The sequence below is a fragment of the Perca fluviatilis genome, chromosome 7 (genome assembly GCF_010015445.1).
Source record: "Perca fluviatilis chromosome 7, GENO_Pfluv_1.0, whole genome shotgun sequence".
Lineage (NCBI taxonomy): Eukaryota > Metazoa > Chordata > Actinopteri > Perciformes > Percidae > Perca > Perca fluviatilis.
Genome location: NC_053118.1, coordinates 15,708,103 through 15,728,686, shown reverse-complemented (window position 1 = coordinate 15,728,686; position 20,584 = coordinate 15,708,103). Strand labels below are relative to the sequence as shown.

At 38.8% G+C, this 20,584-nt stretch overlaps 1 protein-coding gene across 2 annotated transcripts; it reads left to right on the top strand.

Annotated features, from left to right (window-relative positions):
- Positions 1–7,403: 7,403 nt before the first annotated feature.
- Positions 7,404–17,369, top strand: nrsn1 (neurensin 1). Of its 2 annotated transcripts, none has more exons than XM_039806836.1 (6): positions 7,404–7,537; positions 11,283–11,401; positions 11,634–11,726; positions 11,834–11,952; positions 12,210–12,394; positions 12,545–17,369. In XM_039806836.1, the coding sequence occupies exons 2-6, from the start codon at positions 11,303–11,305 to the stop codon at positions 12,646–12,648; spliced, it is 600 nt and encodes a 199-aa protein (XP_039662770.1). In that variant the 5' UTR covers positions 7,404–7,537; positions 11,283–11,302; the 3' UTR covers positions 12,649–17,369. The 2 variants fall into 2 exon arrangements, with proteins under 2 accessions (XP_039662770.1, XP_039662771.1); XM_039806837.1 differs by having other exon boundaries at positions 7,419–7,537; positions 11,286–11,401.
- Positions 17,370–20,584: the final 3,215 nt, after the last annotated feature.

Below are 20,584 nucleotides of genomic sequence, written 5' to 3'. Positions count from 1 at the left end.
AGCAGAGACTATTACAGCTCAGACCCATAGATCAACCCCCATAGACCGGTGACTGATGACCACTCAATGTAAATTTTTGAAATGGTGCAATTAAAATATGGGTGTAGCTGAGGATCACTGTATAGCCCCAGAAACTCTGTGTGTGTACATGTGTGGTGGGGCCTGTAGGTAAAGAGTTGTCACAAAGCTTAAACAAATCACTTGCCATTATTTACGAATGATGTATGATTGTGATTAATATATAGATTAATATATACTAGGAAACATTTTCTTTCTAACAAACGTCCTAGAATTGAAAATTAGGGTACTTAACATAGACAAACATAACTTTACTTTACATGGGCTGCATACTCTTCACCATTTTGGGTATACTGTATGACCCCTGAAATTAAAACTATAAGAGGATTTATGTATGGTTTCTTTCTTCATTTGTTTTCTTAACCTATTTGCTTCCACTTTGACTTAAAGAAAATAAGCATTTATATGAAATTGGATCAAGAAAATGTATAACAAAAAATATGTAAGTTTAATTTGTATTGAAAGCCCAAGTGCGTAATGCTGTTATACTTCCATTATAAGAAAAATATTCTAAAATTACATTTTGCACATGTAGCTCTACGCCTTTCGTAGAGTGTTTTTGTGACTGATCAGTTTGGAAATCCCCAACTGTGGCTTTACCATTCTAACCTGATTATCTGTATCTCCCCTGAAGCTTCTCCGTTTGTTAATAAATGATTACAGGAACTATGAGCAATGTGTTCTCATAACTAGATTTGTTGAAGGCCAAGTAAAACAGATAGCCTTTGGTTGCAGTTTTAATATATGGATATCATTAGTGATGGGGCCAGACGAATTAGGATTACAATACAATTTGCATAACAGTTATCTTTTGTTTTTAAAAAGAAAGCGGAGCTCTCATTTGCTTAAAGGACTGAATTATTGACAAATTAGATAACTGGTTCCAGATTTTCTAAGTATCACTGGAAAGAGCTGAATAATAGGGCCATGTCAGTGCTCTTTGGTGTGATGTCTTCATTTTTAACTAATACAGGGCACATGGCAAAGATAAAGATGAATTTAAACCAATTAATTTCACCAAAAGCAACCTATTAGGTCTGTTTTTCAAATTACGCAATAGGAGTTTCATTCAGATTTGTACCACCATTCTTTGACACTGCATAAATGTTGCCATAATTTAATATCTGTATAGCTGTAACTTTGACAGCTTTGTCCCACAGAAAAAAGATCACTTCCATCATAGCAACACCTTTTTGACCCCTCCAGTCAATAGATTATGAAATACAGCAAGGCCCAAGTGGAAAGTCCGAGCTTCTAGCTCTGGTATGGCAAAATGACAGAGAAATCAATAAGATGAAGAATGGACAACAACACCAAGGCTAAGGTTTCTGAGACGGATAGATCAGGTGTCCCTCCCTATCATCTATCATAAAATATAAGGGCGGTGGGGAGGGTGCAAGACAGCTAAAATCAAATGTACTTGAAAAACATTTGAGAAATCACAAAATAAGCCATTATTAATTATTGGTTCAGTGGAATAAATCTTAAAATAGTAGCAAAGATTCAGTTTTAGATGCACACTTAGCAGACTTATTCTCATTATAATGTGCACGAAAGGGAATTATGTGAAATAAAAACAAATTGAGAGAACTATTCAAGCCTTGACATAAAGGACAAAAGCACCAGTTATGGTCTAAGTTGATTTTTAAGTCAAACTCTCACAGAATGTTTGACGAATAGAGCAATGGAAGTTACCCCAACATAGTTCTGAAGTTATGTATTAACAGCACAATATTATTTAAAAACTGTGCACACCAGCCACAAGCCAGCATGCCTAAATTACACATGTGTGACACATACGGGGCAAAACATAGATAGTATTGAATTCTGATGTGGCTAAACTAATTCCATTCACTGTTGATGCAGAACCTAAGGTGCCCAGTAGATGTCAGCCTTGTTAGTAAGAAGTAATTACTGACTCCAGAGCTGGTGTTTACAATGGTACATCAATAGCAAATGATGTGCTGTGTTGATCTGCCTCAATGGTTTATCAGTTACTCTCATTTATAGCAAGATCACTACCATCGTAATAGTGTGCCTATTGGATCCATTATCATAGAAACACATAATCATAAAAAGATACTATAAGGAGAAGGGGGCAAAATGTAAAACTAATCAGCCAATGGTGACAGAAAGAACCCACCCCTTGTACTAAATTACATTATATACCATTATGTTCAAAATTAAACTTGACTATGTGCTTGCTAAAGTAATTTGTTTTCTGTGCCAATAATTGCTTTTTACATATATACTTATTTTATGTAAATATCTGGAAAGTACAGCACCTGCACAGACCTAGAAAGCCTGCATAATAAATTACGTACTGTTTAATATTTAAATATTTTTTCATTTTACAATTGCCTAAGGTAATGAAGAAATTAATCAGCACCTACTCAGATTTGAGGCGTTGTTATTTATTTTTCTGATGGACAGAGTGAGACAAATGTGACAGTCTTGTCTGTATTTTGGTCTATTGGTAATCTGGCATGCGGGGGGCGAAGTCATGGGTGATGTTGAGCATGAGAAAATAAAATAAATCACACACACTTAAAGGAGCATGCCCCTACTTATGTCAAAAGCTAGCCTACAGCAACCAATAAAAGAAAACTAATGACTACAAGCTTGGCTTAAACCCGTAACCTATTCCAAAGTAGTAATGAAAAACAATTTTTTTGTCACGGATGCATGTGGAACCAAGGTTACACTTCTTCTAAGTAATGATTTAAATAGACATAAATGTGTGTACTTTATATAACAAAAATATATTCAGTGTGGGGGGAGATGACACTTTGAGACACTGGATTAGAAGAAGCCATGCTCTGATGGCCTAGTAAAAGAAGTGCCGACAATAGATCTTGATTTGTGCAATTTGTTAGAATTATTATTTTACATTTCAGAGCAGGTTACCGCTGACGGTTATGATTATTGTTGCTTTTGTAATCAGCTCTTGTCATTGCACTGTACAGAATAAATGTCTAATGTTGCAATGTAGCTGCAGCATTACTTCTAATGTAGGTCACAATGTCCTGCCAGGCAGCCAGGTAGCACAGCTCTACATGGCAGTAAAGTCATATTGTTTATTTTTGTCTAAATGATCTGCCAAGCAGGCAAATATGGCCTACTTTACAGGAATGTTAGCAGATATATTTGTTAAATAGCTACATTATTACAGTATCATCATCCACCTGAATTAGAGCGGGCAGTGAACTAGTAATACTTTATGTATGAACAAAGTGTGCATATTCTGCACTGAATTTCACATTACAAGTGTGGCATACCATTAGTATAAATGTCCTATTGTTTCTTTGCTCTTTGACTAATAATCTCTCCCAATCCCCCCACCCATCTCTCTCTTTCTCTCTAATGAGCTGTGGTCTGTTATCAGTCATTACAGGAAGCCTGATTATCCTTATCCTTATTCTGCACACGCTCACAGAGAACTTCCTGAAGGTGACCTTTTCACGTCGCCATAGAAACTGCCTCTCTCTGCTCTGAGAGCTTGTACACAGAGTGAGAGAGAGTGAGAGAGAGAAAGAGAGAGATGACAGAACATTTTCTTCCAAACAACATTTAGTATGCAATGTGATAGCATACGCACAAGTCATGTTATGATGTGGCAGCACAGATTATTTTGTTAGCCAATAATAAATAGATATGAACTCACCTATTTATTTTGAACAGGGCATACAAAAGATTTTGACTACTTTACTTTGTCGTATCTGATTTGTCTTACAAACGGGACTGTAAAGGGTCCATTAGTTCCTCTGGCATGAAAGCCGTTCTCACAAACACAGTCACTACTGCATGAGGTGTAATGTGCACACACAATATATGCAATGTGTTTACAATTGTTAGCTACAGCAAATGAATGATGTGAGGTATTCTTGGATGTCTAAAAATACACAGTGCAATCACTCAAGAAACAATAACACACAAAAGCTTTGAAAGATGTTAAAGACTCTTCGGTCAAACAGGCACATTCTGATTTAACATCAGCACAAAAAGAGAGATGTGTTCATCATCAGTTAAAGCAACAGTCTGCAACCATTTCACCTTAGAAACAGTTTCTAAATCATTTTGATACCACACTGACTTGTAATAGGGAGAATGGTGCCTCTGTTATTCCCACTCTGCACCCCGAATGCCTGTTCTCACATGTAACTTTGGTGAGCGGGTACGATCTGCCAGGAGAAGTGCATAACACTTTACGGCACTAAGTCAGACACCACCACTGATTTTGGTGAAACTGGATCATATTTCATGGAGAAAATGTTGCCTGGTTTTCTTCCTGATGTCTTCTGGCTGCTCTGCCTCGACTCTCAGTGATTGATGGAGTTTCATGATGGACAGAAAGCTTTACTTGTTGCATGAGTAAGGATAACTGTGAACTGCTGCTGAGTGTAGCTTCCTTCAGCTAGTTAGCTCAGTTAGCCATGCTGCCAGGACTGGGAGCTTGCAGCACCATTGTCGTGCCAGAACCGGAGCAGGGGATATGAGCAATGGAACTGGGTTCAGCATAGCCTGGTTGACACCAGACCCTTCTCAGTTGCAAACTTGAGATTTGCAGAGCAAATCTCAAGTTTGCTGGAAGTTCGTCAGGGTTTACTACCCAGGCTAGGTTCAGCAGCTCCTACAGACATCAAGGCAGAGGTGAAGAGAACAAAGAGGGCGTTGACGGAGGAAGCTAAGGAGAGAAAATGAGAGAGTGACTGAGCAAGAGGCCGCCGGACAAGAGTAAATATCTGACTAGCTGTTAAGGCCCTTTCAGGCCTAACACAGTTTCTATCTACTGCACACTGCACCCAAAGTTCAACCAGGTTCAACTTTGAGTGCAGCGGCGGCACAAACTCGCTGGTGGTGTGCTGCTGCTGCACCCACGCTTTGCTCGACGTAAGCCATCGGAGACAATGGGTTTCAGAGTGCAGCGGTGCAGTTGCTGCCTTTGATCTGACAAAGGCCCTTTAGTTGTTGACGAAAGTACATATACAAAGTTCCAAGACAGACGCCGAGCTGGCCTTCTTGCTGTTGGACTAGCAAGTAATATTTGCTGACTTGCGTTGCCTTGTGTTGTTGTATTTGCTTGATGTTTGGCTGCGTTAGAATAGTTGTTGACTCCCTAGTTTTTGATCATGAGTAATGTAATATTTACGATATCGGTGTATAAATGACTTGTACTCTGCAACTGTAGGGGCGCCAAATTCCAAAAAGATAAATTGTTTATTGTTTTTGTACTTTTATTTAGTACTATTTTGGATCATGTGGAGGGGCCTTGGCCTATGACAACAGACATCAGACATGAGATGCACCATGGATGTGTCCCCAGTCCTTCACATATCATCATCTGTGTGTGGTTCATAGGCAACACAACAAAGTAACACAACATGATGATACAACATCACTAAATAAAGCTTAATACTGATGTTAATGTTCATGACTTAAATGACGTCTATTCTCAAAAAAGCTAACTGAAATGCTCATTTGAAGCCCAAAACAAAACAACCTCTCCTTTGAGACATAACAGCATATCTTCACCTTAGAAATATCCCCAAGATCATTGTCATGGCGACAGCTGCTCACACCTTCTCATCTCCTTTTGCTGCCTCTAGTTCAGCTAATGCTGTGTGCATACTAACAAAGACATGTTATGCTATGTTATGCCATTGTTGCCTTTATTTTAGACAACCTGCCTGGATTAGCCCTCTGAATATTATTTGCCTGAGGTGCTGACTGAAATTCTGCCTTATAACCAATAAGGACTGACTTTACCAGACTAATTGTGGGTAACAGATCTGTAATCTAGTATTACAAATATGTTCTTTCTCTAAACAGCCACTGGCAACTAATACATGTTGATTGATATTGCCAAGGTGCAAGTAGGCTTCATTCATTTTAGCTGTCAGTCAAAATCCCAGTCCGATTTATGTAACCTAAATTAAATTCCAATTCCTGTGTGGCATTATCCAATTTTAGGCATTATAGAGAAGTGAATTCAGACCTTACTTTAGGCAGAGCACTACATACATTTGTTCCAAAATGTGTTTTTGTAAAGAGGGTTTATTTCTGAAATATGGCAGTTCCCATTTTACCACCTATTACAATAAGTTACACTCTAAAAAAACAACAAACACTACAAGTTTGACTGTGAATGGATAAAAATAAGATTGACTGACTCATTCTCATTCTTTATTGAACAGGAATTTTGTACTTGAGTAGTGATGCGATTCGTCTCTTTAGGTTATACCTGCCTTAAGAGGAGCACTGAGCTGGTGACTAACACTTCCTTTACTAGTGTACGTCATCGACAGCGCTAAAAATAAACTGTTCTGGAAGGTGATGAGAATTCTGTAAAATGGTGTGTGTGTTTTGCATTATTGTTTACCTGCTGTGGATTTTGATGCATGAGTCAGATGCCTTTCTTCCACCCGTAGGTCTTCATTTGTTTCTGTGACTGGTATGACATCCCATTGAGCCAGGTTTTATGTGCAAATTGCCATCTTTTAACCTAGTGGCTGGGTCATATATACACAAGTTTATATACACACTACCGGTCAAAGGTTTGGGGTCACTTAGAAATTTCCATTCCACTCCATTACAGACAGAATACCAGCTGAGATCAGTGGCATTGTTTTTTTAATCAGGGCAGCAGTTTTCAGATTACATTATGTGCTTACATAATTGCAAAAGGGTTCTCGACTGTTGTACAAAGAAGTGGCTGATCTTTAATGCAATATCTACATAGCCCATTATCATCAACCATTTATCCAATGTTCCACAAAAGGCACATTCTGTTCACTAATCTGATATAATTTTAAAAGGCTAACTGAGAAAACATTGGAGAATCCTTTAAGTGACCCCAAACTTTTGACCAGTAGTCATTCCATTCAACACACACACAACACAATATATATAATATATAATATATATATATATATATATATATATATATATATATATATATATATATATATAAACCTCTGTTTCTATCTATCTATCTATCTATCTATCAATTCATTGATCCATCCATCTAGGCATATATGTTGAATCTTGATTGAATGAATGAATGGATGGATGAATGAATGTATTTTTTCTCCAGCTAGCCCTTCCAACCCTTCTGCCTGGTTATTTATATTCGCCATTGAATCATATATTGTCATGGATGTGACGCCTGCGCAGTAGATGGCGTCGAAATCTGAATCATCGACAGAGAGAGAGAGAGAGAGAGAGAGAGAGAGAGAGAGAGAGAGAGAGAGAGAGAGAGAGAGAGAAAGAGAGAGACAGAGAGAGAGAGAGAGAAAGAGAGAAGAGAGAGAGAGAGAGAGAGAGAGAGAGAGAGAGAGAGAGAGAGAGAGACAGAGAGAGACAGAGAGAGAGAGAGCGAGAGAGAGAGGTGACTGTAGAGTGATGGGACCGGGCTGAGGGAACAGCAGCGAGTGATCACTCTCCGAGTTCGTAATGACAGGTAAATGACGATTTTAATGATTTTCAAGAATATTTTGGATTTATAGAGGCTCAGCTGGGTTGTTGATATGATAACCAACATATCAGGAAAGCATATTCCTGCGTGGACTTGAACGTTGTCATCCCTGCACGCGATATCACCGTGCACATCTAAAAGTATCGGTCATGTGGGAGAAATGTCGAAAAAAATGTTCTTTTAAACTTTGTGTTGTCACCTTTTACTTAATTCTCAGGTTTCTATATTCCCGTATGAGCGTTTCGGGCGTTGGTGTCCAAATCAGATGAAATAAAACTTGTACCTGCAGATTCCATATTCAGAGATTATATTTATCAGGTCGTTAAGACGACCTGATTTAGTCCAGATGCTTTGATGCAAAGTGCGCATTTCTAAGTTTTATTGAAAAGCTTGCTGTGTGTCTATTTGCGTCTCATTGGGGGTTGGGATGAGCTCTGTTTTCAGACTGGCGTCACATATGACGTCTGTGTGTTTGGAGGGCTGGATGGTAATAATGGCGTTCAGCACCACGGCCAGCTCCCGGTTCAACGGTTGATAGGACATCTTGTAGGCAGGGTTACGACACTGTTTGGGCATTCACATCTTCATTGTAATTATTGTATTAATGTATTCTGATTGTATTTTTCACAACCTAGTTTGATTAAGGTCAAAGTAGGTCGAGATGTATATGTTTTGTGTGTTGTGGATGAGGAAGAATGTCAAAATTTGAAAGGATGCACCTGGATAAGAATACAAAAAAAGAAAATCACCTTACTAGAGACACACTCTGTGAGCTGTTAGCTTATCTGAATGTAGTGTTGTTTTTATTTGGCCACAGTTGCTATGTTCCATTACAGTCATCTCATTCAGTCAATTAAATAATCAGTTTTGGCCATTGCCTTGGTTGCATGTGTGTTTCTATATGCTTGAATGTTGTCCTGGATTGCATAAGGTCAAGGGCACTGATTAAATCTATAAACTCTAAAGCATATTTTAAGTTGTTTTAAAAATGTGTTCTTGCAAATTACAATATGATAATGCAAATTTAGTCTAACAGAGAGACTTCACAGACTCTGGGCAGAGCCAGATGTTCATGCCCAAAAAAAAAAAAAAAAAAAAAAAAACAAAAGGTAAAAAGTAACAGCCGGTATATTATGATCTTAATGCAGCATCTCCATAATCACTCATACTATGTTATCTAACTGAAACCCTGACATCCCCCATATACTATGTGAATTAATGTTTTGCAGTGTATAGAAGTGAGACACTCTCCACCTCCTCGACACATTTCTAAACATCTATCATCTGTATGTATACGTACTGTCTTTATTATCTGAACCTCCTTATAGATAATAAAGAGGTTCAAATAACAAAAAGTCTTTAAAAAAAGAATGGCAGCGTATTAGCTGTGTCTTGCCATATTTTAAATTATCTCTCCAAGATGTTTACATTTAACAACTACTCACAAAAACATATTTGACCTTTGTGCTGATTGACATTTGATTAATCCAATGAACTTGGTCAACCCTTAATCAAGGGTTTTAGGATTGAGGGTGCTTTAAAGATTGTCAAGCGTTTTGGGGCCGATTTGTGATTTCGGTCTATGTAAACAACATTTACTTGACTTGACTATAGCATCATGCACAAGATACATGTAAAGGTTTAACTTCAGCTGTCAATGACGAGCAGAAATAAGCAAGACACTGATGATGCCTGTTATGGATTTATTAATAATAATGCATTTTAAAAGTAATGTTTCTTCCACAGTTTAAACACACCTGAGTTGGTAATGGCATTAATGGCAAAACATGCTAGAGGTCAAAGATGCTTTTTTTTTGTGCTCATGTCAAATGTTCTTATTATTGCTATAGGCCTACAGCTTGCATCAGTGAATATCCCAAATACTGTTTAGGCTACCTAATCTCACCTGCCTACAATTGGGTAGTCTGTATCCACAACGTTACACTTCCGGGATTGTTCATCGTTCAGGTCTTTTAATTTCACCGGATGTCCATTTCCTTCCGCTTTTTTAAAAAACGGTCGATTTATGAGGACTATAGTTAACTGCTCCTCAGATCTCTGCAGGGTAAATCCAGACAGCTAGCTAGACTATCTGTCCAATCTGAGTTTTCTGTTGCACGACTAAAACAACCTTGAAAACAACCTTAAAACAACCTTGGTTTTGGAAACAAGTTCCTTATCGAGGCAATTTTGGAGAGGCGCCATGGCTCTGCGCGGCGCATAGCGCCGCCGAAGACAATTGTGATTGGTTTAAAGAAATGCCAATAAACAAGAGCACATTTTTCTCCCAATGACAGATTGCTGTGTGGACTGGCCAGACCCTCCTTCGCAGTGCTGTGGAGGAAGGTCTGGCAATATGAGACTAACAATTGGGTAAATAGTTCCCTGATTAGTTTTCCAGAAAATGCCACCAGAGTCAAGCGCAAATTTATTCTATACAGTATTTAAGTCTGCTAGTATATTTAACATTACATCACCCACTAGTTAATTTACATACCTATCCTGATGAACCAGAAAGCCCATTATGTCACATTATAGTTCCTCTTTGTTTAGTGTCCTTTTTTGTCCATTTCACACATGTATCATAAGAGCACGTACTTGTGCATTGTAACCATAACATATTATGAATTATTTATGTTTTTCTGGGATGTGTGTGTTCATTTTTTTTTTCTTTTTTGCATTTATAAGAAACATTGCCAACACTGGGGTCACTGATTAAGTCCCATATATGTTCCCCAGTGTATTTCTGTTGTGGTGAAAACGAAACAGCAGTCGAGATTTAGTGCCAGCTGACACAAACTTTAAAACATAGTTGTGTTTTTCCAGAGGTACTGAGCTCGTAAATGTCTCTGGATCTCATATGGATACTGAGGGAATTGCAAGTGTGTGTATGTAAAATATAATTTCCTAGACCATATATGTTTTCCTGTCTTTTATTAATGTAATTTTTTAATCAAGATGCAATCATTTCGTTTTTATAGCAAAAAAAAGAAAAGGGTAATGTGTATAATATACCGTATGATTTAATGTACAGTAAGCGCTAATACAATGACTAGATATAGTCTAACATTTGAATCCTATAAATACACGACTTTGGGCAAATTATTTTCTACTGCATGTTACTGATCCATAACAAGTTGTATCTTTACAGAACCTACCACATCTAACTTTGATAGCACATATAACAACAATTACTTGTTATTTTGTGAATGGCAATTGTAAGACAAAGAGTATGGTAAACATTATACAGTATGTTCTTTTTATTGCTTCTATGAAACCTTGTAAACTGCAACATACTAAATATACTGCTTTATTTTTGATGCACAGCACAAAAAAGGGGGTTAGATGTTATGATTTTTGCATGAAAGAAAATGTGAAAAGACAAGAAGGTTAATCATGTGCATGTCACACTCTGTATTCAGCCAACCCTATATTGAATCTAAAAAGGAGGACCGATGTAACATTTTATGACCTATTTTGTGACAGCAGACAAGGAGAATGCATCATTAATCTCAATGTTCTGAGGCACCCATGCCTTCAGTACAATGTTACCTAACTTTCTAGTGCAGTTTGTGAGGGCACATGCTTGTGTGTATAAATGTATAAATGAACTGCATATCTGTGTGCGCATGTTTATGCATGGGTAAAAACCGGAGAGAGTTTGTCCACAAAACATGTGGGTGCTTTCTTAAAAGGTGTCTCTGTGTGTGTGTGTGTGTGTGTACTCAAGCAGGTAGACAGATGTGAAGGATGACTTCTTGCTCAGAGATCTGTGGGTCGGAGTATGTTGAGCAAGCTCAAGCCAACGGGAACTGCCAGCAGTATGGAGTCCGCTCTTACCTACACCAGGTACAACACACACACACACACACACACACACACACACAGACAGAGTATAGGTCATCCTTCTACAATATCTACAATATCAACCAGTGTTGTTTTTATCTTCACAGTCTCATAATATCTTGTAATCACTTGACTTTTTCTTTTTTAAACTTGAGGGGTTTAGATCTTGATTTCTCGCGGCTTTCAATTTCCATGTTTGGAATTTAAAAACACATCTCTATGATCTCTTCTCCAGTTTTATGAGGAGTGCACAGCTTCTATCTGGGAACGTGATGAAGATTTTCAGATTCAGAGATCACCTAGCAGGTGGAGCTCTTTACTCTGGAAGGTGAGGTTAACCTTCCAGCAAGCTCAAACAAAAAACTACATCTCACCTGCTGTTATTTGGGTAATTAAACTGTTATTGCAAAAAAGGTCTTCCTTTTCCCCTGCCAGGTCTGTCTCGCGTTCGGCTCCCTGATCTTGTTTGCAGGCCTCATTGTTGTTTTGGTGGGTTATGCCACTCCAACCAGGTACGAGGCATTTGGCGAGGACGATCTCCTTTTTGTTGACAGGTAAAGGAACAATAAAGAATATTAATGGGAGGGAGATGCTGGAGTCTTAAATATCGGCTATTCTGTAAATTTAACATTAACAGTTGTAATCTGTACTGTATTTTCTTCCAACACATGATCATAATGAAGAGCACATTGTTTTGGTGGAATGTACATAGGGCAACAGAATTGCAATAATTGAGTCTAGTTGGGACATAGCAAATTTGAAAATAGCAGTAAAAAAACAACCTTTAACTAATTGTCTTTTTCTTGAACAGCCACGCTGTCAGTTTCAACCGTGCACTGGATGTGTGTAAGCTGACTGGTGCTGTGTTGTTCTGTGTGGGAGGCACCTCCATGGCTGTGGGACTCCTGCTGTCTGCCTTTGCCAAAAGCTACTCCAAAGAAGAACTGTACTTGCAGCAGAAGTTTAAGGAGAGGTTGGCAGATCTGCACGCAGTTGGTAAGGTTTCACTCTCAACTGTCTTGTTATGACACATTATGGAATGACGGTTAAGAATGAATGCCAAAGAGTAAGTGAATGTGTTTTTTTACTGTAATACTGTACTCAAACTACTGAATATCCATCATAGCAGAACTGCTTTTGTCACAGGTACCCCCATAATGAGAGCACCAACACCCGGAGAGGGAAAGGTGCCAGTCACACTTTCCAAAGTCCAGAACATCCAGCCAGTGACCACAAAGTCAGAGACCTGACAGAAGTCCAGATGAAGGCGTGAAGTGTGCGTGACGAGTGTTTTGGTGCGCAGACTGTGTGCAAGTGCGAACACGTGTGTGGATCAGTCTACGTGTGAATTTCTTTCTTTTGAAAGGTCATCTTACATGTCCTGTAGTATTGGTTATTCATCTTTATTTGCTGTGTTTGAAATTAACACTTTATTTTAAAGTAATATAGCAACACATCCTCACACCTAAACAACATTATAGGTTGATTTTCCGAAGACTAAACACGTATTAAACATAGTCCAATGTAACTAGTGAAGTTTAGGCAACAAAAATACGTAGCGTTAGTAAAAAATCAGGGATTGGCTTAAAATACTAAAATGAGGACGTAACATAGCAACATGTAGGTGATTGAATCATGGATTAAGGTCCATATACTGATAGGTAAAACTTAAATTTCAAAACAGTTGACCTTTGATTTCACACGAGACACAAGAAACGAATCCCGGTCTCCTGAGTGAAATTCCTGTGTTTGTTTGACCCTAACAGGAAACTTAATATTCGGCCGTTATGAGCTACTTGCACAATCGACCCATGTGGTGGTTTTTTGGCTGAGCAAAGTTTAAGCCTTCTTTTTGGACATCAGTTGTATTAAATTTATAGTGATCCGATAAAGCACATGCAGGTCTTGAGCCCTACCCAGAAAACAAAACACAGAAACAAATCAATAGAACACAGCCGCTGAACAACAACATCGTAGCTTCCACCGAGTATTTTTTCTGTCAAGAGGATTCACATTTTGTAAAAAAGGATAGTGTTAATGCTGGAGGGTGCAGAGCAGCAGATGCAGTGTTGTTTGAAGTTATTGGTGATTGGCCCCCATTGCCAGAAAATGATCAAAAGAAGAACTGAACAAAACAACCATTATCTCTGCCTAGTGTCTAAAAGGCAACTTAGGATGAGAGTTTCTATGTGCCTACTTTGTGTGTACATGTATGTGCAGTGCAACTTTATCACAACACTCAGTCAGAGCTGTCAGTCACAAACGCACAGTATACGTACATGTGAATACTTCTTTTAAGTTTACATCCAACAACAAGCCAAGAGCAGTCTTAACAAATGATCTGCTAGAAGTTCACACATCACCAGAACAGATTCGAGAAAAACACAGAATAGAGCAGACCTTCAGGGTAGATTTAACACTGACATTATCTTCTGTCTTATTAGGCCTCTGACATTGTCTCCCTCAGTGAATCTACAGCAGGATTTATAGACCAGACCAGACCAGACACACTGATGAAAGGTACATTAAACCATACTCTGTCAAGTAAAAAAAATCATAATCAAACAGATTACTTTCAAGATAATACAAATAATGCATTCTTAATGCCTTCTATCTCTAAAAAATATATATTATCTTTTTTCATTAAGCATGCTATTCCTTTCTTTGTCTCTTTATCTTCCTTTGACAAACACAAGCATGTAGACACACACCTATCTGACCAAGCATGTACATTTTTTGCAGTTGGTAGTCGTGAGTTAGAGATGTGCAGGTGCTGCTTGTTGAAATGAAGACCAACAATGTGACAGCTTATATAACATAACAGGGGGATAAGGAGAGTGCATTCAGATCTCCAGTGAGATCACACATCAGCTACATGTGTTTGACAGCGCTCATTGTTTAGTCTGTCTGGATCCACTGATGCTTTCAACAATAACTGCCTTCCTGTGCTCAAACACAAAACTTGAAACTACATTGAGCTGAACAGCATACAGTACTTATGTATCACTAAAGCTTTTTTTTTAAACTGGTTGCATATTCACTTGCGTACCATATGAGAAACAGAAGAAGGTTTTTATTTTATTTATTGTATTCAAGCTTGGCACTCACAGGCGCTTTATCTTCAACTTACAAGCACAATAAGCTAGTAATGGTCATGTTTTGCTGCTTTTTAAAAACTTAGTGTATTTTGAATATATATTTTTTTAAATATTGTGACCATGCCACTTTAAATTGTAAGTTGTATGTTGTTGCTTCTTGTGTTTGTTTTGTATCCTTTCCCAACACCTTTACACCTCAACCACAGAAAGGGTCGATTGTCACTGATTCTCAAAACAACATTTATAAGCGTTCTATTTAGCGTTGTGATATGCCCCCCCGGTGGCTGTCTTCAACACCTGACATAAACATGTGATCGCGGTGGCACTTTTTGTCATGGGACCATTCTATTTAACGTAACGTAGTTAAAATGGATTAAGTTTAGCTTTAAGTTTAAGTTTAGTTTTTAAACAAACACAGGAGTTCTACCCAGGAGACCAGAGCTTGTGTGTCAATGAAATTAAAAATACACAGCAATTTTCTTTAACTTTGCAGAACAAACTGAATTACGTCACGCTCTGAGTCAGGTGGGTAATCCGAAGTGAAGTAACGCAAACCACAATATTTTTCTGAACTTAAGTAGTTAAGTAGTGTTTGTGTCTAAACATAACCAAACTGTGATGGGTTTAAAACCGCGACCATTACATTCTCTAAAATGCTCCTGTAGGTCGTATTTCCTGCCACCGCCAGGGGCGTTAATTTATGAAACGCTCCTATAGGTCATTTTAGAGGGTAGGAATAAACGACCTATAGAGTTGTATGTTTCAGAGGACTTGTTGGGGTCCTTATGAGCTGCTTGCACAGTCGACCTATACAGTGGGTGAGGATGGTATGTTTATTGCACACAGATACAGCATATATTGTAAAAATGCAGCATTCTTTTTTTACTGTACTTGCTTAGAACAATGTTTTGTGTTAGTCACAGTCGAAGTCCCATCAAGCTACATGCCTCGTACTGTGCGCCAATGCTGCAGGTCTGTCCAAACATTGTATCCCCTTCAAATCTATGAAGCAACAATGGCAAATACATAAAACAATACAGGTTATTTATAAATACATGTTATATAAGCTATAAAAGCTATTGCTATGCTAGCCACCTATGTTCATGTAAGTTGACCTTTTAATATTTTAACATCCTACTTTTAACATCCTACAACTAACGATGTAATTTCAATGTTGAAATTACATCACAGAATAGAGTGAAAGTTGTAGGAATATGTAGGAATATTAATATGTATCTAAGACCAAGGTCTTAGATACAACACAAACATATATAACTATACAGAACAATATACTAATAATGAAGAAATGTTCAAGGAATTTACACAACCACTGTTAAGCTGCAAACATACAGTACAAGAAGAAAAACCCAGCTGTTAAACAATCTGTTATGAACAAACCAGTGTGGTCGGAGCGTTATTAAGAGATCAATACATGTGCTGATTTGGAGTTTCATGCTATGAATTGTGAGTTTATTTGTATCCTTACATTGGCCAAAGTTGAGTTCTGCATTACAATCCCAAATGGATATTTTTCTGCTCTTAATCTGACCATGTCCCAGGTTAAGTGGCTCCTGATGTAACAGTGGATTCGATAACACTTTATAATAACATCATTATCAAATGGTAAATTGATAGTTAATTAGTTAATAGTTATATACAATGTAATGATGATTTATAAAGTTTACGAGTAATGTTATAATGTATCTTATTTTATCATTAGTTTAGTGTATATATAGTATATCAAATAATTAGTTAATACATTTAATTGTTAATGGTCAATAATTGTTTTGTGAACCATCTATAAACATTATTTGGATGCTATTATAAAGTTGCAACTGCAATGCTTATAATTAGATTAATTTCAAATTGATTAATGATCAATAGATGGGTAATAAAGCACCAAGTAACATTAATTTGGACCAATTTAATCTTTTTAGTGATCAAAGAAATAGATGATTATTTGATATATTTGTGCACTGAATAGTGATAGTGAATAGTGATAGCTATCTAAATAATGGAACATACCTATTAAGCATTAACAAGGTATTATAATCATCAGTTGCAACTTTATTATAGCCATCCAAATAATGTTTTTAAACAAATTACAAACGATTTCTTAAAGGTTTACACATCATTTGGGTAATCATTAACAAATACTTAATATAATATATAAAATGTTATATGAGCAACAATAAACTGTTAAAATAACAATTGTAGCATCACTCATAATTAGTAAACAATAGTAGTCATAATTTTGTGTTGTTCGTTAAATACATATTGACTTAAGTTAAATTAACTATCAATTTGCCATGTATTAATGATGGTTATTATAAAGGGTTACCGTGGATTCTCCTAGTAAATAAAAAAATGTATACTGTATTTATTGGAGGTTTTATTGGATAAAGAACAAATATATATCAATGTCAATATACAATTTTTCTATTTTTCAAAGAACACAATAAAATTGAAATATCCACAGCTCAAAATGTGTGAAGATTGTATTTATCGTTTTAATTGAAACATACTCACTAAACTATACATAGCAAATGGACAGAAAAAAGTTCACTTCATCACCACTTAAGTTCTATACACATTTTACATTGTCAGTATATCTTCAAGATTGATAATACTTCATACCTAACCATGCAGAGAACAGAAATAAATGTTATTATGCAGTTATCACAAGGCCATTAGGCCATCTGAATCGCTCAAATTAGTGATATAATGTGAATATGTCTGTTTTATTCTTGTACTGCTTTTTCAACCTTGTAATTGTACAAATCACTGCCTTGCTGTTTTGAATTGTGCCAAACAACTGGCACTTTTGTCATCTAAATCTTACCTGAAATACAGTGTCAGTTCAATATACTTGACATGTTGAGTTGGTTTTTGTTATTAAAGATAAAGTATGTCCCCTTTGCGTCACAGAGGAAAAAAAGAAAAAGAATGAGTAATTATTGGATTTGGTTTTCATTAATAAACGACTCCAAACTGTCAATGGTGTTCCACTAAGCCTTCATTACACCGCGTAGAAGCTCTTACTGTAATCAATCAGGAAATTCATTTTGGTAGGGGAAGCGCAGAAGGGTGTCAGTGCTGTCCACAGGCTTATTAACACGCCCACATGCACACACAGAATTGATGGTACCTCCAGAAATAGCACCTTGAGGATCATCACCTCAGTCAGGCGGTATGACTCACACACACACACACACACACACACACACACACACACACACACACACACACACACACACACACACACACACACACACACACACACACACACACACACACACACACACACACACACACACAGCCTCTTCTGCCACTGTCTGTGTCTCTTGCTCTTTCCTTTCTCCTTCTACCTCACCCTCCTCTCTCACCATGTTCTCCCTCTCCCGTGGGATGGTGACTCACGGACACATTGGCTGCATGAATCCCAATTTGAACAGCTGCAGGGATGAGAGGGTGGTGAGGTCATCATAGTCACTGATTTAGATCACAGTTTACACACTACAGTTCCCTGCCTGTGGGAGGCAGTTTATAGTGGCTTTATGCAACCTTGTTTCATGGGAAAACAGAGAGGCAAAATAACTGAATAAAATAAAAAGGTTAGCTACATCACATCTCTCTCATGTTGTTTTACATAAAGCTATTCAAGCTTTGCATCTTTGTTCCTAAAATTAGATTATATGCCTAAATAAGATATGGTTAATACACATTATTATTATATTAATTGGTAGATTAATAGCAGTGTTAGTAGTAGTCAAAACCACCCAAACAGAGACCAAGTCATCACCAAGACCAGAGTGTATCGAGACCAAGTCAAGACCAAGACTTTAAGGGGTTGTTATTGAGTCAAGACCAAGACCAGACCAGTGCCAGACACACAGAGCTTCTCCTGTCTTCCGCGTTCACTTTCTTGGGAGTGCGTGTTAAGGGGGTGGGGAGAGGGGGTTAACAGTAACAAATTTCAAATTAGAAATCAGTCATGGTATTGGTTGCATTTGAAGCATTACATTCAATCACAGTAATGATATTGACACATAAAATTAAACAATGCAGAGGCAATTTAGTGAACTCATTGCAGTTGTGGTCTTGACCGGTCTTGAAATAAAATCCTCTTTATCCAAGACCGAGTAAAAATGTGTCCGATTCCGAGACGAGACCTTCAAAAAGTCCAAGATCAAGACAGGTCTTGAGTACTACAACACTGTTAAGTAGTGCCAAATTGTAATGTGCTACTGGAAGCACTCATGTTTTTGTGCACACATTATCCTCATGCAGCGGTGTCGGAGTGGGGGTGGAAATGGGACTGAGTAACCAGGGCCCTCATGTGAGGAGGGCCCAAAAAGATGCTAGAATGAAGAGCTGTGGATGCGGGAATGGGCCCATAGCGAATGTCTTTCTACAGGGCCCAGAATTTTGTGCAACCTATTCTGATGAACAATTAAACAAATGAAAGTATGTACACTAATCACAGGCTACTAATATAACTGTGAATGCTAAACTATTTTCTTGGCTCTCTACTTTTGTTTTAAACTTACCCAAAGCAAAAACGACAGCCACCCTCCTGAGAAAACCCATTTCGGCCGCTTGTACCCTGGACCTCGTTCTTTCGGTCATGACCCAGCATTCATGACCATAGGTAAGGGTAGAACGAAAACTGACGTTCTGGCTCAGCTCTCTTTTCATCACAATGGTGCGATAAATTGAATGTAATACCGCCCACGCTGCGCCGATTCTCCGACCAATCTCCCGCTCCATTGTCCCCTGACTCGCAAACAAGAACCCAAGGTATTTGAATTCCTTCGCTTGGGGTAAGGACTCATTCCCTACCTATTTCCTGGTGAGAAGCATGGCCACAGATTTAGAGGTGCTGATCCTCATCCCATCCCTTACCTGAAACAAGTCTGACTTACTGCCGAGAACCCGGACACAGCTCTCGCTTTAGTCATACAGAGACTGGATGGCCCTGAGAAGGGACCCTCTCACCCCATACTCCCGCAGCACCTCCCACAGTATCTCCCGGGGGACCCGGTCATACGCCTTCTCCAGATCCACAAAACACGAGAGAGAAGATCTGGTCCGTTCTTCCACGACCAGGACGGAATCCACATTGTTCTTCTTCAACCCGAGGTTCGACTATCGGCTGAACCCTCCTTTCCAGCACCTTGGAGTAGACTTTACCAGGGAGGCTGAGAAGTATGATACCCTGTAATTGGCACACACCCTCTGGTCCCCCTTTTTGAACAGGAGAACCACCACCCCGTTCTGCCACTCTTTGGCACTGTCCCAGACTTCCAAACAATGTTGGAGAGGCGTGTCATCCAAGACAGCCCCTCCACACCCAGAGATTTCAGTATTTCTGGACAGATCTCATCAATCCCTGGGGCTTTGCCACTGTGGAGTTGTTTGACTACCTCAGCGACCTCCACCAGGGAAATCGACGACAATCCCCCATCATCCTCCAGCTCTGCCTCTAACATCCTCAAAGTGCTCCTTCCACCGCCATATTACCTCCTCAGTTGAGGTCAACAGCGTCCCCTCCTTACTGTACACAGCTTTGATGGTTCCCCGCTTCCCCTTCCTGAAGTGGCGGTTTTCCAGAAGCACCTTGGTGCCGACCGAAAATCCTTCTTCATGTCTTCTCCGAACTTCTCCCACACCCGCTGCTTTGCCACTTTCACGGCAAAGGCTGCAGCCCTTCGGTACCCTGCAACTGCCTCCAGAGTCCTCTGCGATAACATATCCCGGAAAAACTCCTTCTTCAGTCGGACGGCTTCCCTGACCACTGGTGTCCACCACGGTGTTCGTGGGTTATCGCCCCTTGAGGCGCCTAAGACCACAGCTCCCCGCCACAGCTTCAGCAATGGAAACTTTGAACATTGTCCACCTGTTCAATGCCCCCAGCCTCCACAGGGATGCACAAAAAGCTCCGCCGGAGGTGTGAGTTGAAAGTCTGTCGGACAGGGGCCTCCTCCAGACGTTCCCAATTTACCCGCATTACCTGTTCGGGCTTACCAGGTCTGTCCAGAGTCTTCACCCACCCGATGACCCAACTCACCACCAGATGGTGATCGGT